At 43.0% G+C, this 17,381-nt stretch overlaps 2 protein-coding genes across 3 annotated transcripts in view; one reads left to right on the top strand and one right to left on the bottom strand.

Moving 5' to 3' along the window:
- The window catches only part of Sh3yl1 (SH3 and SYLF domain containing 1), a 36,032-nt gene extending 34,541 nt beyond the window's left edge, over window positions 1-1,491 (bottom strand). The window contains exon 1 of the mRNA XM_051144553.1: window positions 1,386-1,491. Coding sequence (XP_051000510.1) covers window position 1,386 — 1 coding nt within the window. The 5' untranslated portion in view covers window positions 1,387-1,491. The remainder of the gene's footprint in view (window positions 1-1,385) is intronic.
- Window positions 1,492-1,965: 474 nt separating this feature from the next.
- Window positions 1,966-16,358, top strand: Acp1 (acid phosphatase 1). 2 transcript variants are annotated; one of them, XM_051144540.1, is made up of 6 exons: window positions 1,966-2,091; window positions 7,930-8,003; window positions 8,242-8,355; window positions 13,758-13,819; window positions 15,721-15,826; window positions 15,970-16,358. In XM_051144540.1, the coding sequence occupies exons 1-6, from the start codon at window positions 2,049-2,051 to the stop codon at window positions 16,045-16,047; spliced, it is 477 nt and encodes a 158-aa protein (XP_051000497.1). In that variant the 5' UTR covers window positions 1,966-2,048; the 3' UTR covers window positions 16,048-16,358. The 2 variants fall into 2 exon arrangements, with proteins under 2 accessions (XP_051000497.1, XP_051000490.1); XM_051144533.1 differs by lacking the exon at window positions 8,242-8,355 and adding an exon at window positions 8,090-8,203 and having other exon boundaries at window positions 15,970-16,354.
- The last annotated feature ends 1,023 nt before the right edge of the window (window positions 16,359-17,381 follow it).

The following is a 17,381-nucleotide window of genomic DNA, read 5'->3' as shown; positions in this document are numbered from 1 at the left end:
TTACCTTGTACCTGCCTCCCAGAGAAATTCAGGGAAAATGTTGGATTAGGACAAGATCACAGATGCATGCTTGTCTGAATATGTCTTTTTAAAAAGGAAAATAATTAGTGTGTTTAGGCCTTAACTGGTAAAGAATCCTGTCATTTTGCAACGTCATTTGCAAATGAGTAAATAGACAAGGACGCTTAGTAGTCATAGTGTAGGAATAAAAATTAAAAACTATAAATGTACCAGAGTTTTAAAAAGAAAAAACTTTTTGTAAGGTTAAAAATGAGGAAGGACAGTTTTGACTCATTTCACAGAAACTGAACATAGTGAGCCAGTAACCAATTCTCCTTAATTAAGATGCAGTAAACTTGTTTCTTAAACCTCCACCATCGCAATTTGCAAACAGCCAGAGGCTGCTATGGTATTTCAGTAACAGGCTGCAGAGTGGAGTAAAACAGCACCTTAACGCCAGCCCTGTTACTCTCTAAACTTCGTGTACAGGTTTACCAACTCATTATGACTTTAAACATTTCCTCATATCTCAAGGAAGCACCCGGGCCAGCAGGAATCCAGAACCTGTTCACTTGGTAAACACGGAACAGGGCAAGGCGTCTGCCCCAGGGCGGGGCATTGCTTCCTGTGGAGGGAGGTTGTTCCTTCAAGTTGTTCTTCCCTGCTCTGTCTTAGCAGGGCAATGGTACACTTACTGAAACGAGATGAGGATGGCGCATTTTGGCAGTAGAGAAACCTGCTTCTGATTGTCAGGGGACCAATTCAGATCACTAATAAAGGATCATACAGGCACTCTATCCGGAGGTGCAGCTCTGAGAGCATTCTCCATCCCCACACCGCTTTGTAAGGTTGAAGGCCCTGTGTGAAAGACCTGACACCTCTTCCTCTGGATGCCCCAAAACCCATGAGCCCGCCTTGCCTAGAGGGGTATCTCTTCCTAGAGACCCCATTCCCACAAAAGCCTTACACAAATCCCTGGCTCAGCACCAAAGGCACAGCTCTCCCCCATCTGTGCCATTTCTCAAAAAACATTTTGAAAGCAGAAGACAGTAAAATATCAGATATTAGAAAAATAACGAAATGAAAGTCAGTCTTCAAAACTGAAAATGTAGGGAGGAGCTTTTCTGAAAGGATCTAGAACGACTGTGGTTCACAGTCCACCAGAACCTTTATGGCCAAGAGTGTAGAGAAACTACTCTTGAGCTCTGAGGATTTGCAAAAGGATCCGTGAAGTAAGAATTTGGTGGGGGGAAAAACTTGGTGGAAATGCAGAGACAAACCCAGGGACTTGACTGTTTCTGTCAGTCTCTTTCACAATGCCCTACGAGAGAGGAAGAGCGGCCTCAGTATTGACGCGCCCCCCAGCCCATCAGACCCTTACTCACTGATGCTCGCCGCTCCGCTCGGCGCCCCAGCTCCTCACACAGACCCAGGAAGAGGAAGGCGTTCTCCTTGGCACGCCTCCCTGACGGGACCCGCCCACGGACACACACCTGACCCAGGTGAGGGCACAGGTGTGCGCCCTGCTGTCGCCGGTGCAATCCCTAGTCCTATACCCTTGTTCAGAACATAGCTCGATTGCGTCCACCCGCCTCATTCCTTTGGAGCCCTCTAAACCACCGCCTCTTTTTAATCGGGAAAACACACTGCTGATGCAGCGGCGCGATCGAGAAGACTTAGCGCGGGGAGGGCAGTAGCTCGGAGCACCGCCCTAGAAGGGTCCGCAAGCCGCTGTCCCTGAGCTCATTGGCCGTCCTGGCTCAGCAGCGTGCCACCAGGCCCTGCTCTGGGGGGCTGGAGGGGGACGTCCCAAGGTCACTCCGCCTTCCCTCCTTAGGCATGAGACCAGAGCTCCTCGAGAACTCCTGGGCTCCAGACCCAGTGGCCGGTCCCCGCTCTGCACTCCAGCCTTCCAGGAGCCTTCTGGCCCCGCCCCGCGGCGCGCGAACGTCGGGCCCCAGACTGCGCAGGTTTCCGTGCAGCGCCTTCGCAGTACGCATGCGCCACGTCCCTACGCGGTTTCTGGGCGCCAGAAGCTGCACGGTAAGATGGCAGAGGTTGAGTCCAAGTCAGTGCTGTTCGTATGTCTCGGTAAGGATACGCCGACTTAAGAGTCTGCTTTTCTTTGGGACCCTGACGTGCTCCCTGTGTTAAGCTTCCGAACGAGAACACTGGGCGGAGGGAAGCAGAGACCGAAGGCCTTGGCTGGGCTCGCGCCCACGAACTTACTCATTCGCCTGGCTTTTTCCATGCCCATCCCCCACCCTGGGGCACTCCTCTGAACCTAAGACCGGTGTAGTTTCGTCCCAGATTATGTCCCTGCAACCCCTTCCTGCCCTTCCCAAGCCCATGGCACTGTCTCAACTGCCCTTTCTCCACAAATATTTGTCCCAAGCCTGTGGCCCTCTTAGGTGCTCCTCCTCCCTTACGTCTGTGTCGCCCACCACCTGTCTAAATTATCTAACCAAAACAACGTTAGGAGAGAACAGGTTTGTCTTGACTCCGTTTTGTTTTGTTTTGCTTTAGTAATCGTTGATTCTGGGCTTGGTCACCTGGGTGCCCAGGGCACAGTCAGAGACTGCTCACTCCATGTGGGGAGGGGAAGCACAGAATGGTGGACGTGGTGGTAGAGAGCTAGATAAACCTCAGCCCCAAGAACATGCACCCATGATGTACTTTTTTTCTGCTAGGTCCCACGCTGTCTGCTTTTCATCACTTCCCAGTAAGCTCATCATAATGTGAGTCTAATGGGTTTAACCAGTGACTAGGGCCCAGTGGTTAGGATCAAATCCTCTCAGGATATGCCATCACCAACATACTGAGGGTTGTGTTTTTCTTTTTTTCTTTGCTTTGTTTTTGTTTTGTTTTGTTTTTTTGTTTTTGTTTTTCAGGACACGGTTTCTCTGTGGCACCCTAACTGTCCCAGACTCGCTTTGTAGATCACAATGGCCTCAAACTCACAGTGATCCTAAGTGCTGGGATTAAAGGCCTGTGCCACAATGGCGGGCTTGAGAGCTGTGTTTTTCTAATCAGTTAAGGTCACATGAAGATAAAGCATTGCCCTGCCCAATCCCCCAGACATCTCCCTCATCTAACTTGTTTTCCTCCTCCAAACCCTGTCGCTTGCCAACTGGTCCAGGTGGCTTCGTATCTCTAGAGTGACTGTCTAAACTGGTCCTTTCTATTACAATGGCTAGTTATGGATAATCTGGCCATTGTATCAAATTGGGCCTGGGCTGCAGGAAGAACATTCTGTGACAGGAGTGTCACAGGCAAGTTTGTTTCATGTCATCTTTGGGTCACAGTAGTTGTGGCTCTCAGCTGGTGGCCTCTCTTCTTTAGGTCTTTGAAACCTCAGTTTTCAATCCTTGGTACAATCACTCCATTTTGCTACATGAAAAAATGTTTTTTTTTTTGTTTTTTGGTTTTTTTTTGTTTTTGTTTTTTTTTTAAGAGGACTACTCTTTCAAATACCCTCTGGTTCAGAATTTTCATTCTCAGAACTTCAAAACTGATTCTCCTTTACATCATGTCTTGATTTTTTTTTTTTTTTCAGAGTTTTTGCCTCAGGGCCTCCACCCTGAGGGGGAAGACCTAACTTGCCAGCAGTCTAGTTAGTGAGGCCTTTTACCCTCTGCATTTCCTACAGAATAGCACTCCTTTTTAGGATAGAAATCTGCCAAGAGTTTTTCTGTGTACCCCCCTTTATCCTCCCCACCCACCAGTGGGGACAGTTGCTGGACTGCTCTGAAGGTGTTTCCTACTCTGATGGTGGGGTTACCGTCACTGGGTACCATGTTGGCTTTTGCTTGAAAAGCCTTATATTTTGCAAATTCATGAAAGACACATGTCTTTTCTTCCCCAGATAATTAGTCACTTCCTTTTACCCCCCTATAGAGATATTTTATTCCATAAATTTCATTTTTATATGATAGCTTGTCGAGTTTCTAGCAAGAGTTGTCTTTCTTGCTGGTAATAGCTTATGTTTCTTTATCTTTCCACTTTGAGTACACTGTAGTGTGTGCTATTCACAAGGTATCTGTACTAGTAATTTCTATGAAGAGAAAAGTAAAAGTGTGGCCTCATTTCATGTTGATAGTAGGCATTAAGGTCTTTATTGAAGGCTGACTGCTGGAAACAACACATTCGTTAAACACTGGAACCTATTGGTACCCCGTGGGTCTTTCTTCTTATTACAGTTAACTATGCTGACACGTTGTACTGGCATGCCTTTTAAGAGGAAGTGCAGGCTTGCATATATTTGTCTTCAGTATAACTCAGGATTTTGTTTTTGCCACTGGAGATACATATAGTGGTGAACGACATATATGGTAAACATATGGGGATACATATAGTGGGATGAAGTCCCAGCCTTTCCGAAGCCCGTACTCTGTCAGTCATCTTCAGTCAAGGAACACCAGTGGCTGCACTCGGGTGGTACAGAGCATTTAGTAAGAGCAGAAACCAAGTGGGAGCAGGGTACAGTTTATAGTCAAGACTCACTTGAAAGTGACCAGTGAGCAGAGACTTGAAGGTGGGCAGGAGGCCGATGTGTCCTGGCCCAGAAGACAGGGCATGTGGTTTTCAGGTCAAAGTTGTAATCACAGAAGTCATTATACCTGGGTATGGAGACCAGGCAGCCTTTCATGGCCAAGACTTCTTTGCCTGTGAGTACTAAACTTGTATCATTCTAAATACATATGTACGGTGGATACTTCAGGTCAGGGGTCTGCATTCCTTGTAAAGAGCTGGAGGGAATCCTTGAACTTTGTAAGGTAGAAACTCAGTGTAGCCGTAGATGGCCCATAAGTAATCAAGCTTGGTTATGTTCAGTAGAACTTGTACTTAGATACCAACCCTGGGACCTGATCCAGTTTTCTCATATCAAAAGAGTTTCTGCATTTCCTCTGTTTTTAATGATTTAAAACTAAAAATTTTGTTAACCTTCTGGGCTGTATGAAACTTGGTAGGCCATGAGTGATCACTTATGGCCCCCTGTTGGGAGTATAGTTCATGGGAGACTGTGTGAGGACTTGGCTTTACTCTGAGTGAGATAAACCGTGGAAGGTTTGGAGCAGAAATGGGGAGGGATGTAATTTGTCCCATCTGCAGTGTGGAGATTAGGCCCCGGGAGGCCCTGGGAGAAGCGGGCATGATCCTCCGCAGGCAGATGCGTGCTAGTCAGGCGGTAAGTTGCTAGTCCAGGGAAGTTTGACGATGGTATAGATGCGTTCTACCCAGAGCCCATTTGGAGTACAGCAAAAGCTGCTGTGTTGGAAGTGTAAATGTTTTATTCCTTCAGAACTGTTTATCGGACTGTCAGAGTGTATAGAAGCACCAGCGGTTTGTCAGCAGTGGGGCTACTGGTTAAGAAGAGCTCCTTTTTTGCAAGATTATGAGAGGAGCTTTTTGCTGCTAAGCTAGATGTGAGACCCAACAAATGCAGGTGTGGTCTTAGCTCCAGCCATTGTGGTTGAGGAGAAATGAAGTCATGTGTAAGTTTCCAGGTTTTGTGGAAGATCAAACCTCTGGTCCCTGCTCCCCCCTGTCCTCTCTGTGTACCTGCATGCTTGCCTGTGCATCCACACATATACATAGAAAATTCAAATTAGAATGTGGAGAGGAAAACCTTCACAACCAGGACTAGCATATGGAGGACATTCAAAATGAATTCCTGCCTTACCGTTAATGATTAATTGATAAGACTGTTTATTGCTATTAAAAAAAAATAAAGAAGCCAAATACTTAGTTTTATAGATACAGAATATGCCACAATCAGGGCAGGAACTGGTCCAGAGACCAGATTATCTGTGTTTCATCGCATCTCAGAATGTCTAATTGTATGTCAAAAGGCAGGAGATTTTGGCCTCTCATGTACAGTTGCTTCCTTGTTTGCTTAATTTTATTCTTAATGTTGGGGCTATGTGATACTCCCAAATACAATGTTTTGTCTTGCTCTGTACCTTGAACAAAGTTTCTCTTACCTCCTGCCTTCCTGCCTCTTGCCCCCTGAAGCCAAGCAGAACTCCCCTAGATAGGACAGAGAATCTATGATTCCTCCAGTTTCCTTTAAGTGTCCTGAAACCTAGCAATACTATTCCCCCTTCTCCATTAGAGAGCTGTGTGCCACTGATCCTGCACTAGGAGGACCCCCACACAGCGCAGGTCTCCCTGCATTGGTTTCATGAGGAAGTGCTGCTCTGATCAGTCACAGGTCCATATAACTATTCATGCTTATCAGACAGACTTAGTCATAAAACCAGCTAAGCTAATGCTAGTTTAACAAATGGGAAGTGGGACTGTTTTTTTCCAACTCTTTGGCCCTTCAATCTGGAGGTTTTCATGTCAGATAAACCTAATAAATCTATGTTTTTTTCTTATAAGCCTGCCTTATTAGAGTATCTGGGCTGATGTAAGGATAGGTTAGGAAAGGAGTTGTTCCTTCATACCTTAGACTTTTTTGCTTTTTCATGTAACTTCACAGAGTATCACTGTCTTCCATCTTGAGGTCTTCTGAACTTCCCACCTTGTAAGAAGAAATTGTGTCTTAAACAGCTTTCTATGTGCAGGCATACCACAGTACTCAACTCAGAAGTAGTAGGCATACAAAGTAAGTGTGTTTGATAAGCTACAATGCCAGAACTCTCAGGTTGTTCTACCTGCTGCACCAAGCACAGACTTGGCATGGGATTAGGCTTCTGTGTCCCAGGCCCCTCAGTTCATCCTCCTTGTCTTCTGTGTCTGGACCAGTACAGATGCATCTGTGCATCCTGCTTGTTCTACCTCTAGGTCCTCCCACAATGCCATTTAAACTTCTTATCCTGTGGACATCAGCTGAAGCTTAGATTCTCTGGCGTCTTATTTGTCTCTCTGGTCTTGTACTGTTACGACACTTGTTTTTCAGCAGTTATTGTGTGTGTTCTCAGTCTGTGAGCCTGCCTCATTGTCGACCTGCTTGTAACTCTAAGGTAAGTCTTTTGTCTTTCTTAGTGTAGTAAGGAAATTGGTTCTTAGGAAGTCATCTTTGCTTTCTCTGCTGTTTTTTTGGAGTGATGGAGCATTTGTTAACACCTTGAGGCTCCATAGTTTATGCTGTTTGGGGACTCAGTTGGGTCCTGAGTCATTATCCTCTCCCATTTAACTAGGAGCTCGGAATAGCAGTTCTAAGTTGAACTTTGTGGCTTGTTGCTAGTACTCCTAGCATGTTGTCAGCCAATGACAGGAGGGTTAGGTGTCTCCAAGGACAAGATTGGGACCCCCAAAATGAGTTCTCCCTTCTTGCAGCTGTCTCTAATCTTCTTATGGGTCACAGCTGTATCACTCTCCTGAATTCTGTGGTTGCTCTAAGGAATCATTAACCCTGAGAGGCACGGGGAGGGCAGGCAGATTTGCAGCCGACTAGTATGGGGCTCTGAAGCTAGTTATGAATGTGAGAAGTTGGGGTAGTCAAGAGAAACCTCTTCCTGCTCCTCTAACTGGCTAACTCTTGGGGACCACAGTCTTCTTGGGACAGAGCTTTGCACTGGTTGCTCAGTAAAGTTTGTGTTGAACTGTCCGGTGTTTTGTTTTGAAGTATTATTAATCTTCATTATGTATGGTATATTTGAAAATACATATTTCTCTTTGATTGTGTTTCATTTTTTAAACTAAGCTGATTGCAGCTTACTTTATTGATTTCAAGACTTGGTTTTGGGTCATTGCTAGTGAAAATTGATTTGGGTTTTATTTGCTTTCTTGAGCTCTAATTACTTGGCCATTGTGTCAGGGCCCTGAACCTGGTTTGATTAACCGTACTGCCTTGCCAACCTTGGATGCAACCACCGGGCATCCACTCTGGGAATGGTCCACCCACTCTTTAGGCCAGGAGTTGGTATTTACTTTTCTGCCACAACTAACAACCTCTGTGTGCCTTCTCCCTCTTTTTTTAAGGGAACATTTGCCGGTCACCCATTGCAGAAGCAGTTTTCAGAAAATTGGTAGCTGATGAAAGTGTTTCAGACAATGTGAGTACTATTCAATAATGGAAAGAGTCCAGGCTGAATACCCCTGGGCAACAAGATGCCAGAAAAACTCTTTTTCTCTCCTGCAGTGGAGGATAGACAGTGCGGCTACATCCACCTATGAAGTGGGGAACCCTCCTGACTATCGAGGGCAGAGCTGCATGAGAAAACATGGCATCCCTATGAATCACGTTGCACGACAGGTACCGTACTAGAACTTGACGTATGTTTTGTGTTACAGTGGGCCATTGACAGCAGCGCCGTTTCCGACTGGAACGTGGGCCGGCCCCCAGACTCAAGAGCTGTCAGCTGCCTAAGAAATCATGGCATTAGCACAGCCCATAAGGCAAGACAGGTAGAAAAGATCTTGTTTAATTTCTACTACATAGAATCGCATAGCTCGAGAGACTGACCACCCAGTGTGTGGCTGAGTGTATTTGCTTAGGGTGCACTAACTTGCGACCTATATGGTTTTGGAAGATTTGGATGACCCTGGGTAACTTGCTGAAAGGCTTAAAGCACAGTGAGGTGGTCTTGGCTGTGAGCTAGACCGCAGTTGTGTCTTTATTATGTTACCGTGTCAGACTTGCTTTGGTTTGTTGGTGCTTTCAAACCTCTTTCCTACTTTGAAGTACCTTAAAAAGATAGGAGAACTCTGGTGTTGTTCTGAACACTTACTTGTCTGTCTTGAAGACTATGGAAAAAGGAACAATCACTTCAGTGACAGTTGAAGATAGTTTGGCATCTGTATTTTCAGAAGATGGCAGCTATATGTCTTTGAGTTCCCTACTTTAATTAATTAGTTCATTGACTGTTTTTTAGTGCACTTCCTGTTAGGCAGCAGAGGAAGGATCTTGCATCATTTGCTCATTTGAGTCAGTTCAGGCTTTTTCTACTTGGCCAACTGCCAGTGTCTGGGGAGTGTTGACTGTATGACATACCATTTTTTTCATGCTCTTGAGTGTATAACAAAAGCAAGTGGATGATTTTGAATTCATAGGCCTTGAAAAGCAAAGCCAGAAGCTCACTCCAGAGCAGTTTTAATGATCAGCCTTAGAAGTAGGATTTCCATAGAATCTTCTTGTTTGTTTCTTTTTCCTTTGTTTTAAAGAAAAAAATTCTCAACCATTGTTTTTAATTCTTTGATTTTTCAGTTTGAAAGCACTAATAAAGAATATTTCATACATCAATATCATGCATCTGCTTATGTTTACAGGTTCTTTCTCTTTACTAGTTACCATACTGCGTAAATAACTATTCTAGTCTATTCTAGTCCAGTTCTTAAAAATGTATTTTCCTAGTATGTAAACCTAGGCTTAATATATGGCATACTGTTTTGGTGCTAGTTCTCTCTCCTCTCCCCCCCTCCCCCCCCTCTCCTTCTCTTTCTTCTTTTGGTTTTCTGAACCAGGGTTTCTCTGTGTAGCCTTGGCTGTCCTGGGCTAGCTTTGTAGAACAGGCTTTGTTGAGTCATGGTCAACAAAGTCTATGTGTAGACCACATAGAGCAGGTAGCCTCAAACTGAGGGCAGCCCTGACTCAGCCTCCCCAGTGCTAGGACTGCAAGTCTGCACTGTATCCCTGCCATAGAAGCGGAGCCCATGCCCCTGTAGTATCTTTTCTGTGTTGCTCCTGAGTGTAACAGCAGTTTGCCCGGCCAGGGCTAAGGGCTGCGTTGTACCTGCTCTACCTGTGCTGTACATTTGAGAAGCTTCTGTGTGAGAGTTCTGTGGGCGGTGCCGTTGCAGGTGGAGTGCGTGAGTACAGGGTTCTGGTGGTTTTATGCCCAACATCTGTGCCTGTACCTCATCAAACACACTGGGGATCTTCTCTTACCTTTAAGACATATATAAAAAGCTGATAGTATCTCTACTTTGTCTGGGAAATTGATCTGATCAATCCTTTTGGCTGTTCTTTTGATTCTAAATTACCTATCTTTTTTTTTTTTTCTGGATGCTTGTTTTTCTTCTGATCTACAGTTAAGCAGCTTTGCTTTGGGAGACCAAAGTATGCTTTTTGAATTGTGACTTGATGTTTTTTAAATCAATTTTTGGGAAATTAGACTTATTTTTACCATATTTTACTTTCTTCTGAGAGATATCTTTTATGTATATTGAACATAAAATATTTTTTTAAATTTATTTTTAATTAATTTATTCAGATTACAACTTAATTGTTATCCCATCACTTGTATGAACATAAAATCTTTATACTCTTTTTTGAAAGTGTTTTGATTTTATTTATTTTTTAATTTTAATTTTATTAATTTATTCAGATTACAACTCAATTGTTATCCCATCACTTGTATTCTCCCATTTCTCCCTCCCTTCCGCTTTCATCCTATTCCCCTCCCCTAGGTCTATGACTGAGGGGGACCTCCTCCCCCACTATATGGTTGTAGGCTATCAAGTCTCATCTTGGAGCACCAGAGTTCATGTCAGTCCCAGCTCTCCACATAACTGTGGAGAATGTCCTATCCATTGCTAGATCAGAGTAGGGGTTTGATGTTTACTGCTTGTATTGTCCTTGGTTAGTGCAATAGTTTGAGCAGACTCCCCACCCCCAGGCCCCAATCCACCCATCATGATGTTCTTCTTGTAGATTTCTAGGACCCTCTGGATCTTTCTATTTCCCCATCTCCTATATTTCTCTTACCTAGAGTCTCAGTAGGATGTCCTCACATCTATCCCAATCTCGTGGTAAGTGAAGACTTTCGTGGGGTGTGCCTTTTGGGCTAGTCCCAATTATAAGTGAGTATATACCATGTGAGTCTTTCTGCTTCTGCGTTATCTCACTCATTTTCTCTTGGTTTTGTCCTATCACTCTGTTCTTAAGAGAATTCCTGGTGCCAGTTTTATGTTAGACTAAACATTTTGCAATTTCCAAAGTCCATGGAGGCGTATTTATAAAGTTCTTAGTGTCTTAGACAGACTGTACTAAGTTTTACTTGACCTTTTTGTAATTGTAGTTTTCTGGTGAAACCTACCTAGCTTCTTACAGAGTTTTGGACATTATACTGTTACTATTATTTTATAATTTACTCTTATACAATTTCATACATGTGGATAATATGTTTGTTTTATTTGCTTCTCTATTTTCTTCTTTATCTCCTCACTCCTGGATTCCTTCTTTCCAACAAATCTCTCCTACTTTTGTGTGTGTGTGTGTGTGTGTGTGCATGCACACATGCATGCATGTGTGGGTGTCTCCATTCATCCCACTGAGTTTTAATTAGGATTGTTTGTACGCCTATGGTGTGGGGCTATTGATTGGATAGTGAGTAACTTACCGTTGGCTGCACCAGTGAAGAAAAATTACCCTCTCAGCCAGGAATAAGGCTTCCTGTGGCCCCACCCCCATTCCATTCTTGCTAAAGTACCCATGGGCTCCATGTTGTGCTGGTAACAAAAGCGTTGTGAATTCAAAGTGAACATACTGTTAGTATTTTCAATAAGGCCTGTTAAAGCCTTTCTGGTCCTGTCTGAACTGTTCTCTTTCCCTGTTTGGAGTGCTGGGTATTGAACCTTAGGTGGGGCCCCATACATGCCTGTATGAAAGTATCCCAGCATTTCCCTCTAGCCTGGGCTGGCCTAGAACATGATCTTCCTGCTTCCGCATTCACAAGGAGCTGAAATTACAGCCTGCACTACCAGGCCTACGAGTGTGCTTTCTTTTCCTTTTGCTTTGTAATGATCAGATGCTTTGTGTTCTCTACTAGCACCTCACACATGTGCATACCATCATTCGTGCACGCACGCGCGCGCACACACACACACACACACACACACACACACACACACACACAAATAAATAAATAGGCAAGTAAAAACAAGTCTTAACAAAAAAGCCCATGGCTATAATGGGTTTTTAATTTTTAAAAAATTATTTATTTTTATTTTATGTGTATAGGTGTTTTGCATGAAAGTGTGCATACCACATTCGTGCAGCGCGTGTAAGGTTGGAAGAGAGTGCCCCAGCCACTGAGACTGTGATTGCAGGCAGCTGTGAGCCACCTTGTGGGTGATGGGTCCTCTGCAACTCTCTAGTCCTGGATTTGGTGTTTGTTTGCTTGTTTGTTGTGTAACAGCCATAGCTGTCTGGGCTCACTTTGAGGACCAGGCTGGCCTTGAACTCAAAATGATCTGCCTGCCTCTGCCTCCAGAGTGCTAAGATTAAACACATGAGCCACCACGCCCACCCTGGTTTTACCATTGTTAAAACTAAAACAAATTTTTTTTTCTTAATTAAAAAATGGATTTGCATTTGTAGTAAAGAAAAAATAATTTTGTTTTAGTTTTAACAATGGTAAAATCCCCCATGAGTGGGCTGTTTGGAAATGGACTCAATGCTGTGAGCATTAAAGAGCTCTTAGGCTATAATGCCTTGAGAGCTAAAGCCTTTGTGAGGTCTCTGGGTAGTGCAGTGTGTGCTCCCTGGGGTCAGCAGGTGAGGCCCATGCGGAGGAACTCAGCTGGGAGTGACCTGTTTCCTGTGCCTGTACTCCTGTCACACTGCTGTAGTGAGCCAGGTATTCTCAGGAGCATGATCATCACCTTGAAGAAGAATCTTGGTTTCTGTGTGGGTTTTCTGATTATTTCGTAATGGGATTAATTTGTCACATGCCATATCCTGTGTGTAAAAATGTTTCACTGTGCATTTTTCATGAGATGAAGTTCTAGCTGCTCTTCTCAGTTATTTTAAAATCCAAAAATCCTAAGTGGTTTGAGTTATTAAGCAGTATATATTTAAGACAAATTAGTTATAATATATCCAAAATTAATGCTAAGATTTTTTCATAACTTAAAAAAAAGTAACATTTTATATTATAGTATTTGTTTAATATCTTTGAAATGAGTTACAAATCTTGAGGTTATTAAAACAATGCAGTCCTTTGTAATTATTTAAATGCTATGCTAAAAGTTAATAGAGGTGCATACTAAAAGGTAAAATTTTCCATTTTTAATAGAATAACAAGCAAGTGGCTACAGTAATTGTTCCTTTAACCCAGGTGCTTCCTGGGTAGTCAAAATCTAGAAGGTGAATTTGTTCAGCTACGTTCAAGGGCGCTTACCAATCTTAAACGATTCGGTGCCAGGAAAAGTACATCTGATGAAGTCCAACAGCTCTGCCCTCCACGTCAGCCTAGGTTGTGAATTTGCAGTCAAGGATACAAAAGACCTTTCTACCCTTTGTAAATCAGTTACTCTCTCTTTTCTGCTGCCCTGGATCTCACTCTGCCTTGCTTTCCTTGAGAGTATTTATTCTCCTTCATGGATGGATGGCTCCACAAGAGCAAAGATCTGTTCCTTAGTTGATCTGGAGTGTTACCAAGACCTAAGACAGTCAGTGGAGTTACTAATAAGGTAGAGGAGGTGACTGCATGAAGGTCATTTCATTGTGTCAACAGAATTACATTTCTTTACTGAGGCACCAAGACTAACAATAAACCTTATGTATATATTGTATATTTTCTGTATTTCAAAACACCTTGTACAAAACAAGCAATAAACTTTATGTCTGTATTTTATATTTCTGATGTTTTCAAAGAACGCTTTACAAAATTATTTTGCAGTAAAGTTTTGGCAATACAATGATTGTATTTTAACCTATAAAAACCTAAATTGCATATTTTGCTAAAATTTTAGTTGGTGAGTGAACATATAATTTACCTAGTTAATGAGTTAACATGTAATTACATGTTTTTTCAACTATTGTTTTATGGGGATATAATCACTGTGTTTTGACTTCTTAATTGTAGATTACAAAAGAAGACTTTGCCACGTTTGATTATATACTGTGCATGGATGAAAGCAACCTGAGGTAATCATGTGTGTGTGTGTGTGTATTTTTTAATACATTTATTACACATGTATAAAACAAATTACGAACAGCAGGGAGAACCATGTGACAATCATGAGTTCTATAAATGTTACATTCATAGTGGTTTGGCTATTTGTATTTGTCCAGCTTGAAGTAAACGTCTTTCCTGTCTTGTTGGGTCTAAATTTCTGAATGAAATTCATTATAACTTAACTTCTTTATATTGATCTAAAATGATCTTATCCCCTAGCCAACTAAACTTGATTATAAAACTGTACTATCTGGCGTTCAGTACCCCTCAGAGACTTGAGAAGGAATAAAACTTAAATTCCTGAGTGAACCAGCAGTGTGGGTTAGCAGCTTTCAAAATGAACAAATTAACTTAGACAGTTTTACTGCCTGAACAGTCACCCAACTCTCTCTGTAACGTTGGAGCCTCATCTTTGGCTTTCTGGCCCAATATCTCTTCCAGACTTATTCTCAGGGTAGGAGCTATTGAAGACTTGCTTACCCTGTCTTGGCAGAGAGTGGCTGTCAATTCTGCCTGCATCCAAGCTGCCCATTTTTAGGCAGAATTCTGTTTGTGGCAGGAACTAAGACATTTTGCCCAGTGGCTGGTTTGCCACATTTGAAGCTATCTCCATAAGGAGGCTTTTTGATGCTCATCATCTTCTTTGAGGTTAGCTGGGTGTTGTCAGGAGTTAATTTGTCTTGTCAAGGAAGTGTATTTGGTTTTTTGAGAGTTTCTCTATGTAGCCCTCTCTGTCCTGTAATTTACTCGGTAGAGCAGACTGGCCTCAAACTCAGGGCCACACCTGCTTCTGCCTCCTGAGTGCTGGGATTAAAGGCAAAATGCTACCGTGCCCAGTTTATGAAGTAATCATATTTTAAACAATATTTTGTCCTCTCAGATGTGTTTAAAGGCCCAGCAAGTTGTCCAGAATGACTGTCTGTTGTCTTACAGTTTTTAATGTACAAGGTTGATTACAGTCTACAGAATTTCTCAGGAGGGCAGGAAGACTGGGGAGTGGTTATCGCAGAGATTCTGTTTACAGAGCTGTGCCTGCCAGAGGAGACTGTCCAGCTAGTGCAGTGAGTGCTCATGGAGACCAATGGTTGTGGCGCTACAGGTGTAGAGGTGAAACCGTGATTTGCGTTGACTCTGTTCCTGCTGTAACAGCTGAGGAGCATCAAATGCTGCACTCTAGAGTAAATCTGACAGGACAGACTTCACTGGGTTTATGTTTTTTGGTTAATTCACACTGATGGACTAGGGTGTTAAGTAGCCATGATTGACTCTAATGCTGATGTGGTCTGCCCGTCCACACCCCTCATCAGTAAATTTACTTTATTATCAAGGACAAAATTGAAGAAGAGTGGAATTAGATTACTTCCCTAGGTTCATAGGATGGATGGTGGGGGTATAGAAGGGCCTAGAACCATAGCTGCTGCCACCTTGGCCTTCGTGCTTTCCACTGGCCTTCTTGCCCCACCCACTCCTGCTCCTGGCCTCACTCAGCTGCCCTTGCACCCAGCCCTACTTCTGTTGCGTTTGTCTATGCTAGCCCTTTGTTCTGGGATGTGGTATGCATGCTTTTTTAAGTTCTTTCCTGGCATTTTATATATCTGAAGTGGTATCTTTTTCATTGTATCAAAATAACATTTCACAGAAGAAAACTTAATTATTGTGTGACTTAAAGATGCACATTTTGGGTATCTGAATTCGCGAGGCGGGACGCAGTTGCAGCAGGAGTCCCATAGGTTTGCTTGGTGTTCTGTTTCATTTCAAATCAGGTTGCACTGTTGTATTTTGATAGGATATTTCATAAACCCTGAGCAGATGTCCCTGTTTAACTTAAAATCATAGATCAGAAATCTAAGTTCATGTTTCGGTTTTACAGAGATTTGAATAGAAAAAGTAATCAAGTTAAAAACTGCAAAGCTAAAATTGAGCTACTTGGGAGCTATGATCCACAGAAACAGCTCATTATTGAAGACCCCTATTATGTAAGTACACTTCAGGTTTAGCGCCGCTGTTGTGATGGGTGGGGTGTATTCCGTGGTATTAAATGGGCAGGATGTGTTCTGGGGTCTTGTGAGGACATTGTCATCATAAACTATTGTTGAGTTTTCTTTTTATGTCCTTGCAGGGCAATGACTCTGACTTCGAGGTGGTGTACCAGCAATGCCTTAGGTGCTGCAAGGCCTTCCTGGAGAAGACTCAGTAGCTGGTCCAGCCCACCACCATTGAGCAACTCTCTCACCAACACCATGCTCAAGGGTGGTGGCAGTCCCTATCCCTGTCTCCCACCTGTCTTTTCAGTGACTTACTGCATATCATTCAAATCATTATAAGTGAAAATTAAGCATATGTTCAGAAGGATAAATATACTTGAGTAAGACAGTTTGAGGTGTGGATAAACATTCTTAAACCAACTGAACCTCTCACCTTGCCCTAATGACAAGATAGTGGAACGAGCAAATATAGAATAAAATAAAACCCGATACAGTAAGAATGACCTACAAGGTGCAGATCGGCCTCTGAGCCCAGCCAGCCCAGGCGCCCTGCTCTGACTGGAGTGTGGGCATGGAGAGCACCCGGGGGTGCTGCTCGCTTGCCTTATACCTCTCTACTCTAGACTCTTATTGTGGCAATAGCTCCATCCATAGTGGCCGTCCATGTAACGCTGGAGGAGTTTAAACTCAGATTCACTGAGGGCATTCAGCTACTTTAGAAAGAGGAGAAGCTGAATGTGATAATGGGATTGCAATTCCAGCAGGCCCTCGTGGGTTGTCCAGTGACACCCTGTCTAAAACACAAGCAAATAATAAAAGATGGGCATGACAGTGATAAAATTAACATTTTTATTCTTACTTGGTGTTTGTCTTGGTTTTTTGAGCTTTGTTTCTATTTGAGCCACTTTGCCTCTTTAAAAAAAAGAAAAAAGGTAAGTGTGCTTAAGTAGTGTATGTGTTTGTAAGTGTTCTTTTATCCACATTTTTAAGTTACAGGCAGGCATAAGTAATTTTAGTGCACGTTCAGAAGAATGACCTCAAATTTATATAGATCTATGCCAGAAAAGTGAATTAAACTGGGAAGTTATCAAATACATCCAAAATAGAAATCTAGTGTCTGCCTGCTTTCTTATTGACAAATGAAAAAAAAAAAAATCTAAAACATTGCCTCTGTGTGCCTTTTTATTTTCTCTAGTGTAAGTTTGTATACTTAATATTAGAAAGTAGAGTGATGGAAAACATAGGCACATTGCTGTGGTGTACGTCTTAATTAAGACACCTCAGGAACTACACTTATTTTTGGACCTTCTTGTAGCTGGTGCTGCTTGCAGGTTTCCTAGCTGAAGAGGTGATAGCTGTCTGGTTTAGCCTGTCTTAACTGTCTGGTCACAACTGGTGATCTCCAGCCATAGAGAACTAGAAAAAGAGGCATCCTGATGTTTGAAAGGAGCACAGAGTCCTGGGAATGTGCAGGAAGCTTGGCCAGGGAGGAAAGCAGCTGTCCCCACACCCTCTCCTCACAGAAAGGCCATGATGTCCTGGCAAA

Source organism: Acomys russatus, chromosome 1, assembly GCF_903995435.1.
Source record: "Acomys russatus chromosome 1, mAcoRus1.1, whole genome shotgun sequence".
NCBI classification, from domain to species: Eukaryota; Metazoa; Chordata; class Mammalia; order Rodentia; family Muridae; genus Acomys; species Acomys russatus.
The sequence above is the reverse complement of the archived record's forward strand: the minus strand, read 5'-3'. Positions and strand labels throughout refer to the sequence as shown.

What these genes read in the sequence shown, in the direction of transcription:
- Acp1 (XM_051144540.1), top strand. Translation starts at nt 2,049, where the DNA reads ATGGCAGAGGTTGAGTCCAAGTCAGTGCTGTTCGTATGTCTCG. An exon ending in ATGAAAGTGTTTCAGACAAT is followed by an intron (nt 8,004 to 8,241) that starts GTGAGTACTATT and finishes TTTGTGTTACAG; the next exon opens with TGGGCCATTGACAGCAGCGC. An exon ending in TTATTGAAGACCCCTATTAT is followed by an intron (nt 15,827 to 15,969) that starts GTAAGTACACTT and finishes ATGTCCTTGCAG; the next exon opens with GGCAATGACTCTGACTTCGA.